General features: G+C 39.4%; 1 protein-coding gene across 1 annotated transcript in view; it reads right to left on the reverse strand.

Moving 5' to 3' along the window:
* Positions 1-1,350: 1,350 nt before the first annotated feature.
* Positions 1,351-14,981, reverse strand: part of LOC139730282 (uncharacterized) — a 67,928-nt gene continuing 54,297 nt past the window's right edge. Inside the window, exons 25-33 of the mRNA XM_071641161.1 lie at positions 11,339-11,545; positions 8,716-8,970; positions 7,173-7,415; positions 6,730-6,927; positions 5,353-5,648; positions 4,754-4,985; positions 4,195-4,362; positions 2,840-3,001; positions 1,351-2,260 (exon numbers count right to left, since the gene is read on the reverse strand). Coding sequence (XP_071497262.1) covers positions 2,097-2,260; positions 2,840-3,001; positions 4,195-4,362; positions 4,754-4,985; positions 5,353-5,648; positions 6,730-6,927; positions 7,173-7,415; positions 8,716-8,970; positions 11,339-11,545 — 1,925 coding nt within the window. The 3' untranslated portion in view covers positions 1,351-2,096. The remainder of the gene's footprint in view (positions 2,261-2,839; positions 3,002-4,194; positions 4,363-4,753; positions 4,986-5,352; positions 5,649-6,729; positions 6,928-7,172; positions 7,416-8,715; positions 8,971-11,338; positions 11,546-14,981) is intronic.

The raw sequence follows: 14,981 nt of genomic DNA on the forward strand, positions 1-14,981 counted from the left end.
ATATCTGATTGCAGAATACAAAATGAAATCCACTATTCATTAACTCATTTCAAATCACAGGAAACTTCTGATTATGACTTGTGACACTGTGGCATATGTCAGATACGATTTAATTACCCTGGAAAGTGAACATTAACTGAGAACTTTTTCAAGAATTAAGTTTTATCTGTTCTCCTCCATTTCATTTTCCCCTTTGAATTTTTAAATAGAAAGCAAAGAGAGACATAAAACAAAGGCAAAAAAAATCAATTCGTTTCTGATTTTCTGAAATTCAAATAAGAATTGACTTTCAGAGACTTTATTGAAACATTCAACTCATTTCCAGGACGGCATCCAGAAATATAAAAAGGACAAATAAGTACTTTAGATATAGGCATTTTTCACAGTATCCACGAAGTATCCATGATAAATAAGAGATCCAATATGATTTAAACTACATACGAATGGAAACTAATACTCCACTTCCAATTCTTTTCTCAAAACAACAACTGTGAAAAGGATACACCATAAGGACTGCGAAGATAATCCCAATCTGCGGTAAAGATGCACAGAATGGAGATTGCGGGTAAACGGAGTGGAAGGATGGTAAGGATATATTGTGAGTGTGGTCAGTATAGCCGATCACTATTAGTATTTCAGATAAAGACAAACGATAATATGCCATCAGAATTGAAAGAAGAGTGAAAATAAACTCAAATGCCTTTCAAGACCTGTGCAAAGGTTAAAACACAATCAATAATGGTGATAACATATTGTCAAAAGACCTACGAACTCCCAATGTACATGTAAATCTCATTTCAGTAAGTATTATCTTTTCTGAGAAGCTAAGTTCTGAACAAAACAAGGATATTGATTAAATTATTATATTTTTATCTGTAAACACATCAATGTTGTCAAGACCTCTGACAATGAGCCTTTTTCATAACATAATTCTTGATTATGTGGCAAATAAACACCAGGCAGAAAATATGGTTCACTTTACACTTCATTCACTGTTTTGGGCTAACAAAGATCTTTAGTATTTCATATTTGTGTGAATTTACAGTCGTGAGACAAAATTGGGAAAGTATGGACATAATTATGTAAAATATAGAGAATGATTAGATGGCAAAGCTGCATTTAACGATTCCACTGTACATGAACTCTCGCACTCTAAGATGAATCACAAACCATTTATAAAGGTATCGGGCACACTTAATGCTTTTAGTCATGGTATGCCATATGTGACAGTGCACCTCAAAACGAACATAAAGTCGCACACACTGATTTTGCGTGAGGACTGAAAATAAGTGAAATGGGTCAACCGAGCCGAACTTGACTTTTTCATATTTTCTGAAAGAGCGGGTCTTCTTTTACATTATGCTAAAATTTGGTATCATAAAACGGGCAGGAAAGTGTGTTTTTTTAGCAGTTTTTCTCGAACATTTTTGGTAGAATAGTGTGATTAGGTGTGTCTTTAGAATCCCTTTTTCATTTCTGAAAAACCTTGTCCACGCTCTTCACTTTTAACTCTAATAACTTTTGAAAAAATAATGCTACTGCTTTGAAAACTGCAATAATTATTGACAGACTGTGTTAATGAGGCATGCTTAATTTTAGTTTAATCCAATAATCCCTTCATTGTTATTACTCTGGTGGTTTACTTCCTGTTTTTTGTCCCATGCATCGCACAGCCAGCACGGTTTGGTAAAGATTAAGCGCTTGAATAGACACTGTACTTCAGAGCCTCTTTTCTCAGTTCACAGTTTTCCTGAGTTTGTGCTTTCTTTCCAATATTTAGATAGGTTAGGAGAGTCCATTTGATTTGAGTTATACATCATTTTAAAGCTTAAAGTCTGCTCTTTCAGAATATGGTCTTAACTAAAAATTCATGTCTGGCGACTTTTTGTTTGTTTTGAGGTGCAGGGTCACATATAGAGATCAGCTACCACTGCTCAGAAGGTACTGTAGTTACATGATGGGTTTTTTAGACTATCCATACATTATGGAGGATAATGCATATAATACACTTGGATGGATCATCAACGGAAGCCCTCATGCAACTGATGTGCGAATGGCAACCAATGATATGCAAGATAATAATAGGTAAAAGACATTCAATGACACATCATGATGGATGTTGAGCCAACATCTTGAGTAGTTGTGCTGTCACCACATTTGTGGCAGGCTGTGCGTCCCTGGTGAGGCTGATAGAATCCTAGTGGACACGGAAAACATGGCTGGAAACCAGTGCTAGATGTATGGCCAGCTGGACATGGTTCTATAGTGGGTATAAAAACACAAAACCAGGCAATAGAATAACAAGCATGAATATACTGTAACTGTCCTAAACCAAAGGAATACTTTGTTTAGCCTCCAAAATGATCAAGTACTCGACTGAGTCCTGGAGAGTTAAAATGGTGAAAAATGGAAAATTTGAAGAAAAAAAATGAGACTAAGTCATCTAGTTCACTTTAGCAGCGCATTTACCGTCCACAACACTCCACCCAGGCGACATTATTTTCAAATGTCTTTTATAGGATTCAGCGATTGCTGCAGGATCCTTGAATGTTACTGTGTTATGTAATTGTGATTATGAAGACTGTAATTCCATAGGGGTCCCCTGGGGACATCGTCAACATCTGTACAAAGTTAATTGTTTTCCCCTCTCGAGTCCCTCACACCACTGATTCCAAACTTTAGTTTGATCAAGCAAGAACTTATTCAGAATTCACGATCATATTTCATATCATGATACTGCAATGCATTAGCGAAATTTAACGTGTGACCGACAGGAGCGTCTCACAAGATGAGACTTTTAGATGATAATAAGAAGCTATGGAGAAAGAAATGAGCCGACCTTGACAGCTTTGGATGGACACTGAGCTGTGAGTAGGTGTGGTCAAGCCGGCCGGACAAGGCAAGCAAGAGGACTGGCCAGACCTTGGTTGATAAGTACCACGTTCACATCGGACACACGGCTCTAATCCGGAGGATGAATACGAGCCCTGCTGACACAATGCTAAAAAGACAGGGTGAGATAGCCGACAGGTTGAGTTGGTGTGAGTTAACAAACTCCAAAATGAACCTTAGAACAGGATGTCCTGCTTCAGAATGATAATTTTTTGCACATATTCTTTTTTTAGGAAGTCTTCAGAGCTGTGCATAGGTCCTAATCATGTGTGATGGCCAGTGTTGTCCAGTGTACGTCAAATTTACGTCAATTTTCTTGATTAGTAATCTTTTCTTAATTAGTAACGTGGATCATTTACTTAGTATTTCGATCAAATTTGAAGACAGTAGGGCCTAATATCAGCATTTCTGAATTTGTATTAATTTCTCAGGTCTTCACACACAGCATTTTTTTTTTTTATTCATACAAATTACATTCTAGGAGCAGGCTTGGTGGCATGTGGATTTCGATATACTGATATAGGGGCACACGTCCATGCACGTCAGGTTTTAATTATTATTGGCATGATCGGAATGGGATAGTGCCCCAATCAGAGAGGGTGGGGCTCCATTTCTGTGGAAGGGGTGACCCTGCATCACAAAAGCAACAAACAGTCGCCAGAAAAGTATCTCCATCAGAGAGCAGATCCTAAAAGAGCAGACTTTAGACGCTTTAGAATGATATATACCTCAATTCAAATGGACTATTCCAACATTCGTATCCGAATATTAGAGAAAAAGAACACATTATGAAAAAAATTGTGTACTGAGAAAAGGGGCTCTGAAGTATAGGGCTTACTCAAACGCTTAATCATTCTACCGGGCTGTACTCTGTGCAGTGAATGGGGCAGAACAAACGATGTACAACTTTATAGTAACACAACTGTAGGGATTAGAAGATTTAGCTGAAATTGATTGTGTCCCACACCTTCCAACCATCAGTAATAATTTAGACTTTAGAAGCGGTACTATCATCTTTGCCGAAGTTATTAGAGTTGAAAGTGAAGAAGTGAAAAGGGGACCCTAGACTAAGACACACCTAATCACACTATTCTACACAAAAGTGTTCTTTAGAAAGACTGCTAAAAACATTTTCCCGTTCGTTTTATGTTCCCAAACTTAAACTAATGTCGAAGAAGTCAAGATTAACAGCAAGATTAATTAGATTGACCAGTTTCACTTATTTTGAGCCCTCACACAAAACAGTGAGTATGATTTATTTTTGTGGGCTTTGAGATGCACGGTCACATAATCAGGACTCACCCACACACTGGGAGAAAGACCTCGCCCCTTCTTCTATGGTCCCTCTTCCGTCACCACAAGGCTTACACTCTGTCTGGGCCTGCTGGTCCTGGTAGGTACCCCTCTCACACAGTAAGCACTCTCCCTGGCTAGGATTGCCCCGGAAGTAGTGACCTGCTGGACAGGCGACTGGAAATTGATGCAGATAAAATAGAGATATTATCAGAGTCAGTGCGCTATCATGGCAAGCGGAAATTTAGCACTAATAGTATTCCCTTTAAGGGTTGGAGAAGAGGTCGGCATATCGCCAACCCACAAGCACACCAAAGTACATTTACATGCACATTTCTTGCCTTAAGCTTGAAAACATTTGTGATATTGATTAGCAGATGTTGCAGAACCAAATAACGAATATAAACATATGCCTCAAAAGCATCCCTCTTGCTGCCACTATGGCACGAAGAATCTGCAGATGACTTCAAAACATCATCCGTACGACTCATCTTTAAGATCGTATACTTATAATAATTCTAAGTTAAAAATGAAGATATTCAATGAAATTAAATGAAATGAACCTTACCACACATATGTGACGTGTCATCAGCGACAAAGCCAACTTCACATTTTGCGGATGCAGATCCGAGGTGGAGGGATGGGGTAGGACGAGAGTTGGTCTCTTCATCACCAGTAAAGACGACACCCTTGATTCGGTGATAGATATCATGTGCCAATCTCTCCAGGTTTTTGTGATGGTGATGAGGGGAATCTCCTTCATCTGTCAATGGGGTATCGCTGGATGGACCCTGCAGGACCTGTTGAGCAAATGACACACAACGTTTTTACATAGAAGTTCCATTTCAACTGTCTCGCTTGACATGGCATCGTGTACGTTCAATCGTAAGCTCAGAATAAGACTTATAATATACGACCAGCTTTGTATTACCGTATATAACATTTGCTGGCTGCACTGTGATAAAAACATAAACGAACACTTTAATGTACACATTTCTCTGTTATTGTATTTTTACTTAGCAAATAAAGTACATGTGATTTTATTTCGTTGAATTTTCAACACTTGACATCCAGTGTTCTTTGTTTTCTATTATATGAAATGTACATATGGACACATGTAATGTTCAGTCATGAAGAGCTCAGAAAGAGTACATTCCTGTAACTTACCATTGATATGGTAGCGGTTAACGTGGTCTTGTTCTTCTCGTCATACAACACCGTCCCGGCCGCTAGCTCGGGAGCATCTCGTCTCCTTCGACTGTTACCCTGTCCGCACTCCACCTTCACATTCTCTGCTCTACACTTCTGATTTCCGGTACAGATCTCTTGGAAAAGACTGGCCTTGATGATGTCAATGAACTTTTCCTTAAGAGCTGGAAGAGTATTGCTCTCAGCGGATTGACATGAATCGGCATAGTACATGATCTCTAGCGGTAGGTTGAATCTCTCTGCTTTTTTCTTTTCTATTGAAGTTCAAAAAGGGGACCGAAAATCAAAATATATTTATTGTTTAATTACTACGTCGTAAGTGATGGTTGTTTATCAAATGATATTGAAATTCTTGTTATGTAGGTACTCATTACTGATAACAATCTGGGTGACTGAGAAGTCAAAATGTGCACAAGGAACAAAGGCACATCGGATTCAAACAAGAGATATCACGTATTGGACCATTGGATCTGGAAGACGCCTTATACGAGTGCCTGGTGGAATGACACGATTCATTACAAGGTATATTATTGTAAAATACAAACGTTTAGAGAGAAGATACGGCAATCATGTACGGGATGTTCCATAACACAAGGCCATTCATTTATTTACGCTTTAGCAGTTTTCCGCTCTGACTAGAGCTTTTCCATGACAGATGCTAAAAGGCGTAGGGCCTACACAAGCCAAAACATGTATGGTGTGTCTTAACCCATCCAGAATGATTCAGTTTTGGGATGACTCTTGAATGCTTGTAGGTTATTAGATGACAACCTATTAAAACTAGATCCAAAAAAAGTTATTAACGCACTATCAAAACTAACCTTTGTCTTTCCGAGAAGACGAAATCGTCCATACCTCTGCAAATATCTCAATTCCTTTATTTAATAAAATGTGGAGTATTTTTGTCTACTGTAGATATTCCACACAACATCGACTCTCCATCACGTTTTGGCCAATCTTAGATTGCTTTGATTTGATCTGACATTTTTCTTTTAAATTCTAACTAGGTTTAAAAATGATTATAAAGGCAAATAAACAGAAACATAAACAAAAAACATATCATGTGGGAAATTCAGAAACCCGTGTGTTTGTTATTGCACAAGTAATAATCATGTAAAGATAAATAATGCCCAGAAGGGTAAAAGGTGGGGGAAAGGAAGATTACTACAAACCGTCACAACCTTTTCCTTTAATATTCACACATTTGTGAAAACATGAAAGGTTTAACAAAATGACACTTTCCTATACCTGTCCTTATTCACGTGCATGTGATATAAGCTTGCATTGATTCCGTAACTTGGCTAATTCTTGTGTTTTATTTTAGCAATTCCTTACCTGAACAATCTGGCACGTAAGTTGAAGGAGACCATCGACCAGAGTTTCCACAAATATACAGAGAGTTTCCTTTGAACTCTCTTGATCTAGCAATATCATGTTCTTCTTGGCACATAATACTGCAAGATTTTCCATAGAAGAATGTATCGCATACAAGGGACCCGTGGGCTGGTGTACGCAGTGGAGTGCACGATATAGCTGAAGACAATAGAGAAAATCATGAAGATAATAAAATAATAGTTTAGAAGCATGAAGGTTCAGGAACGAGTTCATTCACAAAGAGTCATGAATGTCTATATGGTTTTTTAAAACTGAAGATTTTTATCAAAGGTGTATGCTGCCGGCAATCACACTGCGCAGTGTGCACTACGCTCCTAAACTAGAATGTGTGTGTGTGTGTGTGTGTGTGTGTGTGTGTGTGTGTAAATTGTGTATTTACTCACGTTTTACAAAAAAGTTCCGCGAGCATTCTGCATGGAGACCGCTGTGAGGGTCAATAACCTGACACACGAGCTGGTATTCCCCCCAGGGGAGCCGGACAGGATTAGGCATGTTACAATCCATTGTGAGCACCACACCAGGGATCGCTAGATAGGAAGGCTTCTCCCAGGGGATGCTAGTGATTTGAGATACCGTGGTGACGTTGAGGATGGGTGGACACTCTTCAAATATTGGCTGCACCTCATCTGATAAGACACATTGCATATAAATGTAAGCAACATAATAAGTAGCACTTGTCTTTGACCGTAAGAAATTATATTGATCACCTGTAGCACTGCACTTTGAAATATATCAAACATGCACATACATGGACAGGGTTGGCAGTCTCTCTTTAATACATTACATGCAAGGAATAAAGAGTTGGGACAATGGAAGTTTGACCTAATTCGGATCATCTCAATTCACAAGTCTTTCGTTGATCTTTTATTTCTTAATTCCATGTGCTTGTTTTCATTAGAAAATTTCTCAAGATGGGAAGAGTGCAATATTTTTGATTAAAAAAAAATTATTATCATATTTTCATATTCGGAAAAATGTCGCGGACAAATTTCATCAAAAAAATCTCGAAAAACATTAAGTAAAAAACAAATAAATATTCATTAAGAAAAAAACAAACAAACAATAACCCCCCCCCCCAAAAAAAAAAAATATGATGGCATAATTTTTTCTCTCACATTTGCAAACGACACTAAAAAGAATACTCACAAAAAGTGCTTGTTTTGTGCTTTATTATTTTAGTGATTTATACCAAAGTCTAATTTCATGCACCATTATATCTAGATTAGCAAAATTTAGCCTAAATGATAATCTTTTGAAAAATTAACTTCACAGTATTTTAGACTACGTCAAAGGCAATGTGTGTGCAAATTTTCGTTGCAATCGCGCGGTCGACGGCCGAGATCTCGGGGGGGGGGGATCTATCATCAACCTAAATAGCCTAGCCTAGTTAGAGTTAAGAGACTGCTTAACCGACTGAAATTCTCTCAAGTTCGTGGTAAAAAAAAAATAGCCATAACATATGAAAACAAAACACATGAATTTTGAAAGAAGGGTACAATCCTGATGCCTCCTTTTTATTCCTATTAAAGGGTATTGGCAGGAGCAATGTGTCTCTACCTCTCGAACGCAGGCTGTTTTTAAAGACGTAGCACTTAACGCTGACATCTTATGGGTAGTTTAATTGAATTCAAATTCAAATTCAAATTCAAACTTGATTTTCACTTTTTCTTTCCAACAGAATGTACAAGAAACAATATTATGAGTTTGACATGGGGGTAACAAAATATACATAACCAGACAGGACACAAAAGCAGGCAGATAGCCATAAACTAGTGACCGTGATATATTGAAATATGCATATTCATTTATTTTTCTTTATTTCATAACACAGACACAATATACAATATGTACCAAACGACAGTGTTGGTTTCTGAATCACAGGAATAAGTGTATGGAAAAGACAAAAGAGAAATTTGAATCTCTCACTACTGACAAAGACGTGGAAAAGACAGGAGGCACTGTTGTTAGATGAGTCTGTGAACGTGAATCGGCACAAGGTGTCCGCCAAGAAGGTGTACGGGGTTCTCAAATCAGGTGGCTCCGTCGTCACCTGAAGATTTGTTCCGTCAACTGCATCATCCGCAGAGGGGAGGTCAAAGGTCACTTCTACTCCACTATACTCCTTCCGGACAGCCATGATGGGTGCCAATGGGCAGGAGAGGTTTGTAGGTGGGGTGCGATCTGAGGTTTGATACAGATACTGTTCTTTATACAGAACCTGATAGGTTTCGTAGTATGGCAGGTGAAACAGTACACGTACCTGATCCTAATGCAATTTCAATGTAGTATATGCAAACAATCATATTTATCCATGCTGCCATTATATTACCGCTTTATACGTATAGTATCCTTCTGTAAGGCCCCAGTCACATAATGCTCTGCGTCCGGAGTTACGTCCAAAAAAGTCATTTTTCCTGCGGACTCTCGCGGATCCCATGCCGTCACAAGAATTTTTTACAAAAAAAATACGGAAAAATATAGGCGATGCGGACAGATACGATCAGATGCGGACACTTGCGTCCACTTGCGGATAATCTTACGAATTGACACCTTATTTGTTTTTTCGACTTGCGTAAACTTCCGAATACTTGTGAATACTTGCGGAGAGTTACGCATACCGGGCAGTTACAGATTGTTTTGAATAATTATGGACAATGTGGTTTTCTCTGACGATCCCTGCTCAGTTAGTGTATTATGACAACAAGGTTATCACATATCGGACTGTCTCATATTGTATACTAGCGAAAAACTGAAGTTATGTCACGTACAACTTTAATTTGTTTTACAGCAATAGAGAAAAAAAAATGAAATTTTGAACTGTAAGTTTGAATTGATTTTGTGCAACTCAAATATGAATATATACATCATCAATGTCCAGTATACATAGCATAATTATACCACAAATAAAATACAATATAGATCGATAAGTTAAACAATAGAGTAAGAACAAATAAATTACAGTCATGGAATAGACAAGCTTTGCTTTAGCTGTAATTGTGCATCGATAGTCATGACTTACTGCGTTATGTTAAGGAGACTGATATAATAAAGTTACCGTAATGCTTGATAAGTTTCCAGATAAAAAAAATAAACATCTGGACTTTAGAACACCCCTCCATTTCCAAAATATAAAATAAAAAGTGTACCTAATACACATTCCATGGAGTGTTAAGTGGTTAAAGGGGATGGCTAGTACCTGATCAGTGGGAATTATATATAATTTTAATCAGTGGGAATGCTGGGGGATGATTGTTCCAATTTAAATTCATTTAAGAGTACATTATATATCTCTTGTTGTGTGAAAATTATTTGCTTTGGAATGGCCTCATAATAATTCAAGTAATGTGCAGTTCAATGTTTCCAGGTTAGCATGCCTGTACAGTGACGGGGCGATCGTTAAAGGCCCGTTAAGTATCGCCCCGAGACTGTACAGGCATTCACATTACTTGAATATAGAGACCATTCTGAAGCAAATAATTTTCACACAACAATAGATAATACTCTCAAATGAATCCCACAAGGATTGGAACAATCATCCCCCAGCATTCCCACTGATTCCCACTGATCGGTTACTAGCCATTCTCTTTAAGACTTTATAGAAATACAGTCGTTCTCATTTTATATAGTTTATCGCTGCCCCACATCCTCCTTGCCAGAAAAGTAAATAATATTCTGTAAACCCATTCCCTACCCAAAATATTGACCTTTTTCGAATAACATACATTCAGAGAGCGCAAGAAAAATAAGTTCAGCACCAAGGGTCAACAATGTCATCTGTATATGAGTGCCACCTAAAATGACCATTTGTGGGAGAAATTTCATAACTTGACCATGCAGCCGTTCTGCCACTCCACCGCTCCGACTGAGTTGCAGTATTCCTTCAGATACAATGCGCTGCAGCTTAGCATCATGAGTGGTGTACTAGTAGTTTACCATGAGTCTCTATTCCCATGGGAGAGGAAAATGGAAAACGCCAAAGGACGCAATTGTTGGCATCATCTGTAACTGTCCGTAAATGTTCGTAAGCGGTCGTAAGTGTTGTGATACGTTAACGTGCGGTTAATTTCGGATACTTACGGTGGACGGGAATAAACGCAAATGGACGGGAGGTAAACTTATTTGCGGATGGTCTGCGTCTAAGCTACGGATCGTTACGTTCAGTTACGGAAAGTTACGTTTAGTTACGGTTACTTGCGTAAGTCTGCATCCGTGGAGTCCCTTTGCGAAATTTGGAACATTTCAAAATTTCGCAGGCTTGGCCCCGTCATTTTGCGTTTCTTTACGGATTAGTTACGGACAGTTACTTATACATACGACCCTGCGGATGCCTGCGTCCACGCTGCGTCTCCCTGCGTCCACTCATCCGTATCAATCCGTGGCGGACGTAACCCATCGTAAGGCACTGTGTGACTGGGGCATAACAGCCCACATACGACACATTAAGCTTTTCCATTTGTTATCTGTTCTGTGGAATCATACATAATCCTTTAAGATAAGAAAAAAAATATACAAAAATACATTCGTACACATGGGCGAATAAGAACCTCACCAGCACAAAGCAGGGACTCCACGTCCAGTGGACGACTCCACTCCTCTGAAGTAAGACAGGTCAACGGCTGACCGTCACCTTCCAAGGTAAAACCTGGGTCACAGTGCAGTACACACACGGTTCCCAAGGGAACCTTGTTGGCTTGTGCACAGTCAGTAGGTGTTACCAGAATGCTTTGGTTCAGTGGGAGTGGGGGACATCCCATCACTACCATGTAACAAGGCAAAGGTTTAAAGTAGAAAATATTAAGGGATACAAATAAAAATAGAATATTAACCTGAACGTACATTCACAAACAAACCCAGAAATATAAGATACAGTATATCAGGAATCGTGTTATTATTATTTGCAGATCCAATCTGTGCCTGCACAGCCATTCAAACAAACGTAGACGTGTATTATTTGAATTTTAATGAGAGCTCGTCCAATTGCATAAGACCTGAACACATTATCAACTCAGTTACAATAAAAGATACTCAACATTATGAGAAATAAACGGTACCCAAATGTTTAAAATAATTATGACAAAACACTCCTAAATGACACACATTTTACACAACTTCCAATTGCTATTGTGATGTAAACACAAGAGACATGATGCTCTTTCACTCATTCAAAATTATTTTATACACATACAACCAAATCAAATGTAGTGATATTTACAATTTGGATTTCTATAATAAGAAGCAACGTTTCTACGATTAAATTCATGATTTTCTTTTAATTAGAAAACTGCATTTTGAGATATTACTTTTTTGTGAAAATTGTGGCAAATGTATGCGAATGACTGTGTCTCAAGTGACATTCTTTTAATACATAAATATGACCGTAGTGATGACCGTAGTATAATACCACTGCAACAATGCCTGTTTTTTTTTTTAACTATATATGTTGGAAGGCATCGCTTTCTTTTAATTTGACTTTTGCTAGAAGATAATTTCATTTGATTCTTGTTTTTAATTCTACGTATATTCACAGGGGCGTCACCAGCTTTTTTTCAAGGGGGGTGCGTTTTGACACTAAATGTTTACGTGATTTTTTGGACAGACATTATTTTTGAATATAGGAAGCTCTCAATCCTTAGACTTTTACTGTTTTTTGAGGGAAACCAAGCGGGGAAAGGGCACCGGCGTAGCTAGGATTTCATCTTGGGGGGGGGGGGGGGGGGGGTAGTATGCGAGGGAGCGAGCAAGGGTGGGGGGAGGGTGTGGAAGTGCCGGAGGGGGTTGCACCCCCTATAAATGGACTATGGAATGACGGTGTGAAACGACAAATTACTGGCAGCGGTATCAGGAGAATGGCATAACGACTACATGCGAGCGAGGGGAGCGAGCGAGCTTGAAAATTTTGACATTTTACAGTCCAAAAACTGCCGTTTGTAGCCATATTTTTTGCTTTGTAAACTAAGGGAGGGGGCGCACCGGGCGCAACTGCTGGCAGTTACTGACAGCAACATCAGGTGAATGGCATAATAATTAAATGCGAGCGAGCAAAGAGAGCGAGCTTGGAAATTTTGACATTTTACAGTCCAAAAACTGCCGTTTGTAGCCATATTTATTTGCTTTGGAAATTGAGGGGGGGGGGTGCACCGGGCGGAACTGCTGGCAAGTACTGGCAGCAACATCAGGTGAATGGCATAGCAATTAAATGCGAGCGAGCTTGAAAATTTTGACATTTTACAGTCCCAAAAGTGCCATTTGGAGACATATTTTTTCGCTTTGGAAATAAAGGAGGGGTGGGGGGGGGGGGCGCAACGGGCGCAACTATGGCAACTGCCGGTAATTACTGGCAGCAACGTCAGGAGAATTGCATAACAATTAAATGCGAGCGAGTGAGCGAGCGAGCGAGCGAGCTTGAAAATTTTGACATTTTACAGTCCCAAAACTGCCATTTGTAGCCATTTTTTTTTTTTTTTTTTTTTTTTTTGGCTTTGGAAATTAAGGGGGGGGGGGGCGCACCGGGCGCAACTGCCGGCAATTACTGGCAGCAACATCAGGTGAATGGCATAGCAATTAAATGCGAGCGAGCGAAGAGAGCGAGCTTGAAAATTTTGACATTTTACAGTCCCAAAACTGCCATTTGGAGCCATATTTTTTCGCTTTGGAAATAAAGGAGGGAAGGGGGCGCAACGGGCGCAACTGCCGGTAATTACTGGCAGCAACATCAGGAGAATTGCATAACAATTAAATACGAGCGAGCGAGCGAGCTTGAAAAGTTTTCTTTTTACAGTCCCAAAACTGCCGTTCTTAGCCATATTTTTTCGCTTTGGAAATTAAAGGGAGAGGGGCACCGGGCGGAACTGCTGGCAATTACTGGCAGCAACATCAGGTGAATTGCATAACAATTAATGCGAGCGAGCGAAGAGAGCGAGCTTGAAAATTTTACATTTTACAGTCCAAAAACTGCCGTTCTTAGCCATATTTTTTCGCTTTGGAAATTAAGGAGGGCGCACCGGGCGCAACTGCAGGCAATTACTGGCAGCAACATCAGAAGAATGGCATAAAGATTAAATGCGAGCCAACGCAGCGAGCGAGCTTGAAAATTTTGACATTTTACAGTCCCCAAAGTGCCGTTTGTAGCTATATTTTTTCACTTTGGAAATTAAGGGGGGCGCACCAGGCGCAACTGCCGGCAATTGCTGGCAGCAACTTCAGGAGAATGGCATTACGACTAAATGCGAGGGAGAGGAGCGAGCGAGCTTGAAAATTTTGACATTTTACTGTCCAAAAACTGCCGTTTGCAGCTATTTTCCTTTTTTTTTTTGCTTTGGAAATTAAGGGGGGGGGGGACGCCCGGTGCACCCCTCCCCTGGATCCGCCACTGGTAGTCAAGGGTGTGGGTTTATGTTCATGACTGGGGGAGGTATGACCAGCGAGGTGACGTCGAAGTGACCAAGCGGGGAAAGGATGTCCAAAATCTGCACTTTAGAGTATCCCTAAACTAATTGTGCGTGTTTGTTTGTGTGTGTGTATTATATACATGGAAAAGTTAGGAATTAGCCCAGGTCAAGTCTTTTTATTGGCAATGCAAGACATTTTTATATAGACTAGTATGTAAAGCAACACTGCAAAATCAACGATCTAGCTTTGATATAACGAAGTTTAAGGTACAAAGGTGTACATTCTACATCACATTGCGCAACATTGTAGCGACTCTTCGTTCGGATGTACTGAGTACACTGCGCACATCCTGCTTATATGCAGAATGCCAACCAGGAATCACAATCTTTTGTCGGGGCCAGGCTTTTTGAACAATGTTTCACACTATATACCTATTTAGTTATGGTTAAAAGAAATCATAGAAAAATATCTTATTTCTGGATCACCCTTTCATTCAAAAGCAGTTTACTAACACTTGAACTACTATTTCGGTAATTTTTTTTTTTTTTTTAACCAGCGGATTGGGAGGGGGCGCACCCCCCCCCCCCCTCCGTAGTTACGCCACTGCTTTTGGGTGAAATAATTGGACAGATTTCTTGAATTCTAACAAAAAAGCAAGAAAATCTTTTCATCGCGGGAAATTATGATTATGTGGGGTGGGGCAAATGGTGCGCTTGCCTTCCAATGTTTTTTATGGGGGCAACATTTTTGTTTTCTTTCAAAAGCAAGAAAATCTTCTAATTTCGGGAATTATCAATATGGGG

Source organism: Diadema antillarum, unplaced genomic scaffold (genome assembly GCF_040938485.1).
Source record: "Diadema antillarum isolate AM-2024a unplaced genomic scaffold, OU_Dant_1.0 seq00000300_RagTag, whole genome shotgun sequence".
NCBI classification, from domain to species: Eukaryota; Metazoa; Echinodermata; class Echinoidea; order Diadematoida; family Diadematidae; genus Diadema; species Diadema antillarum.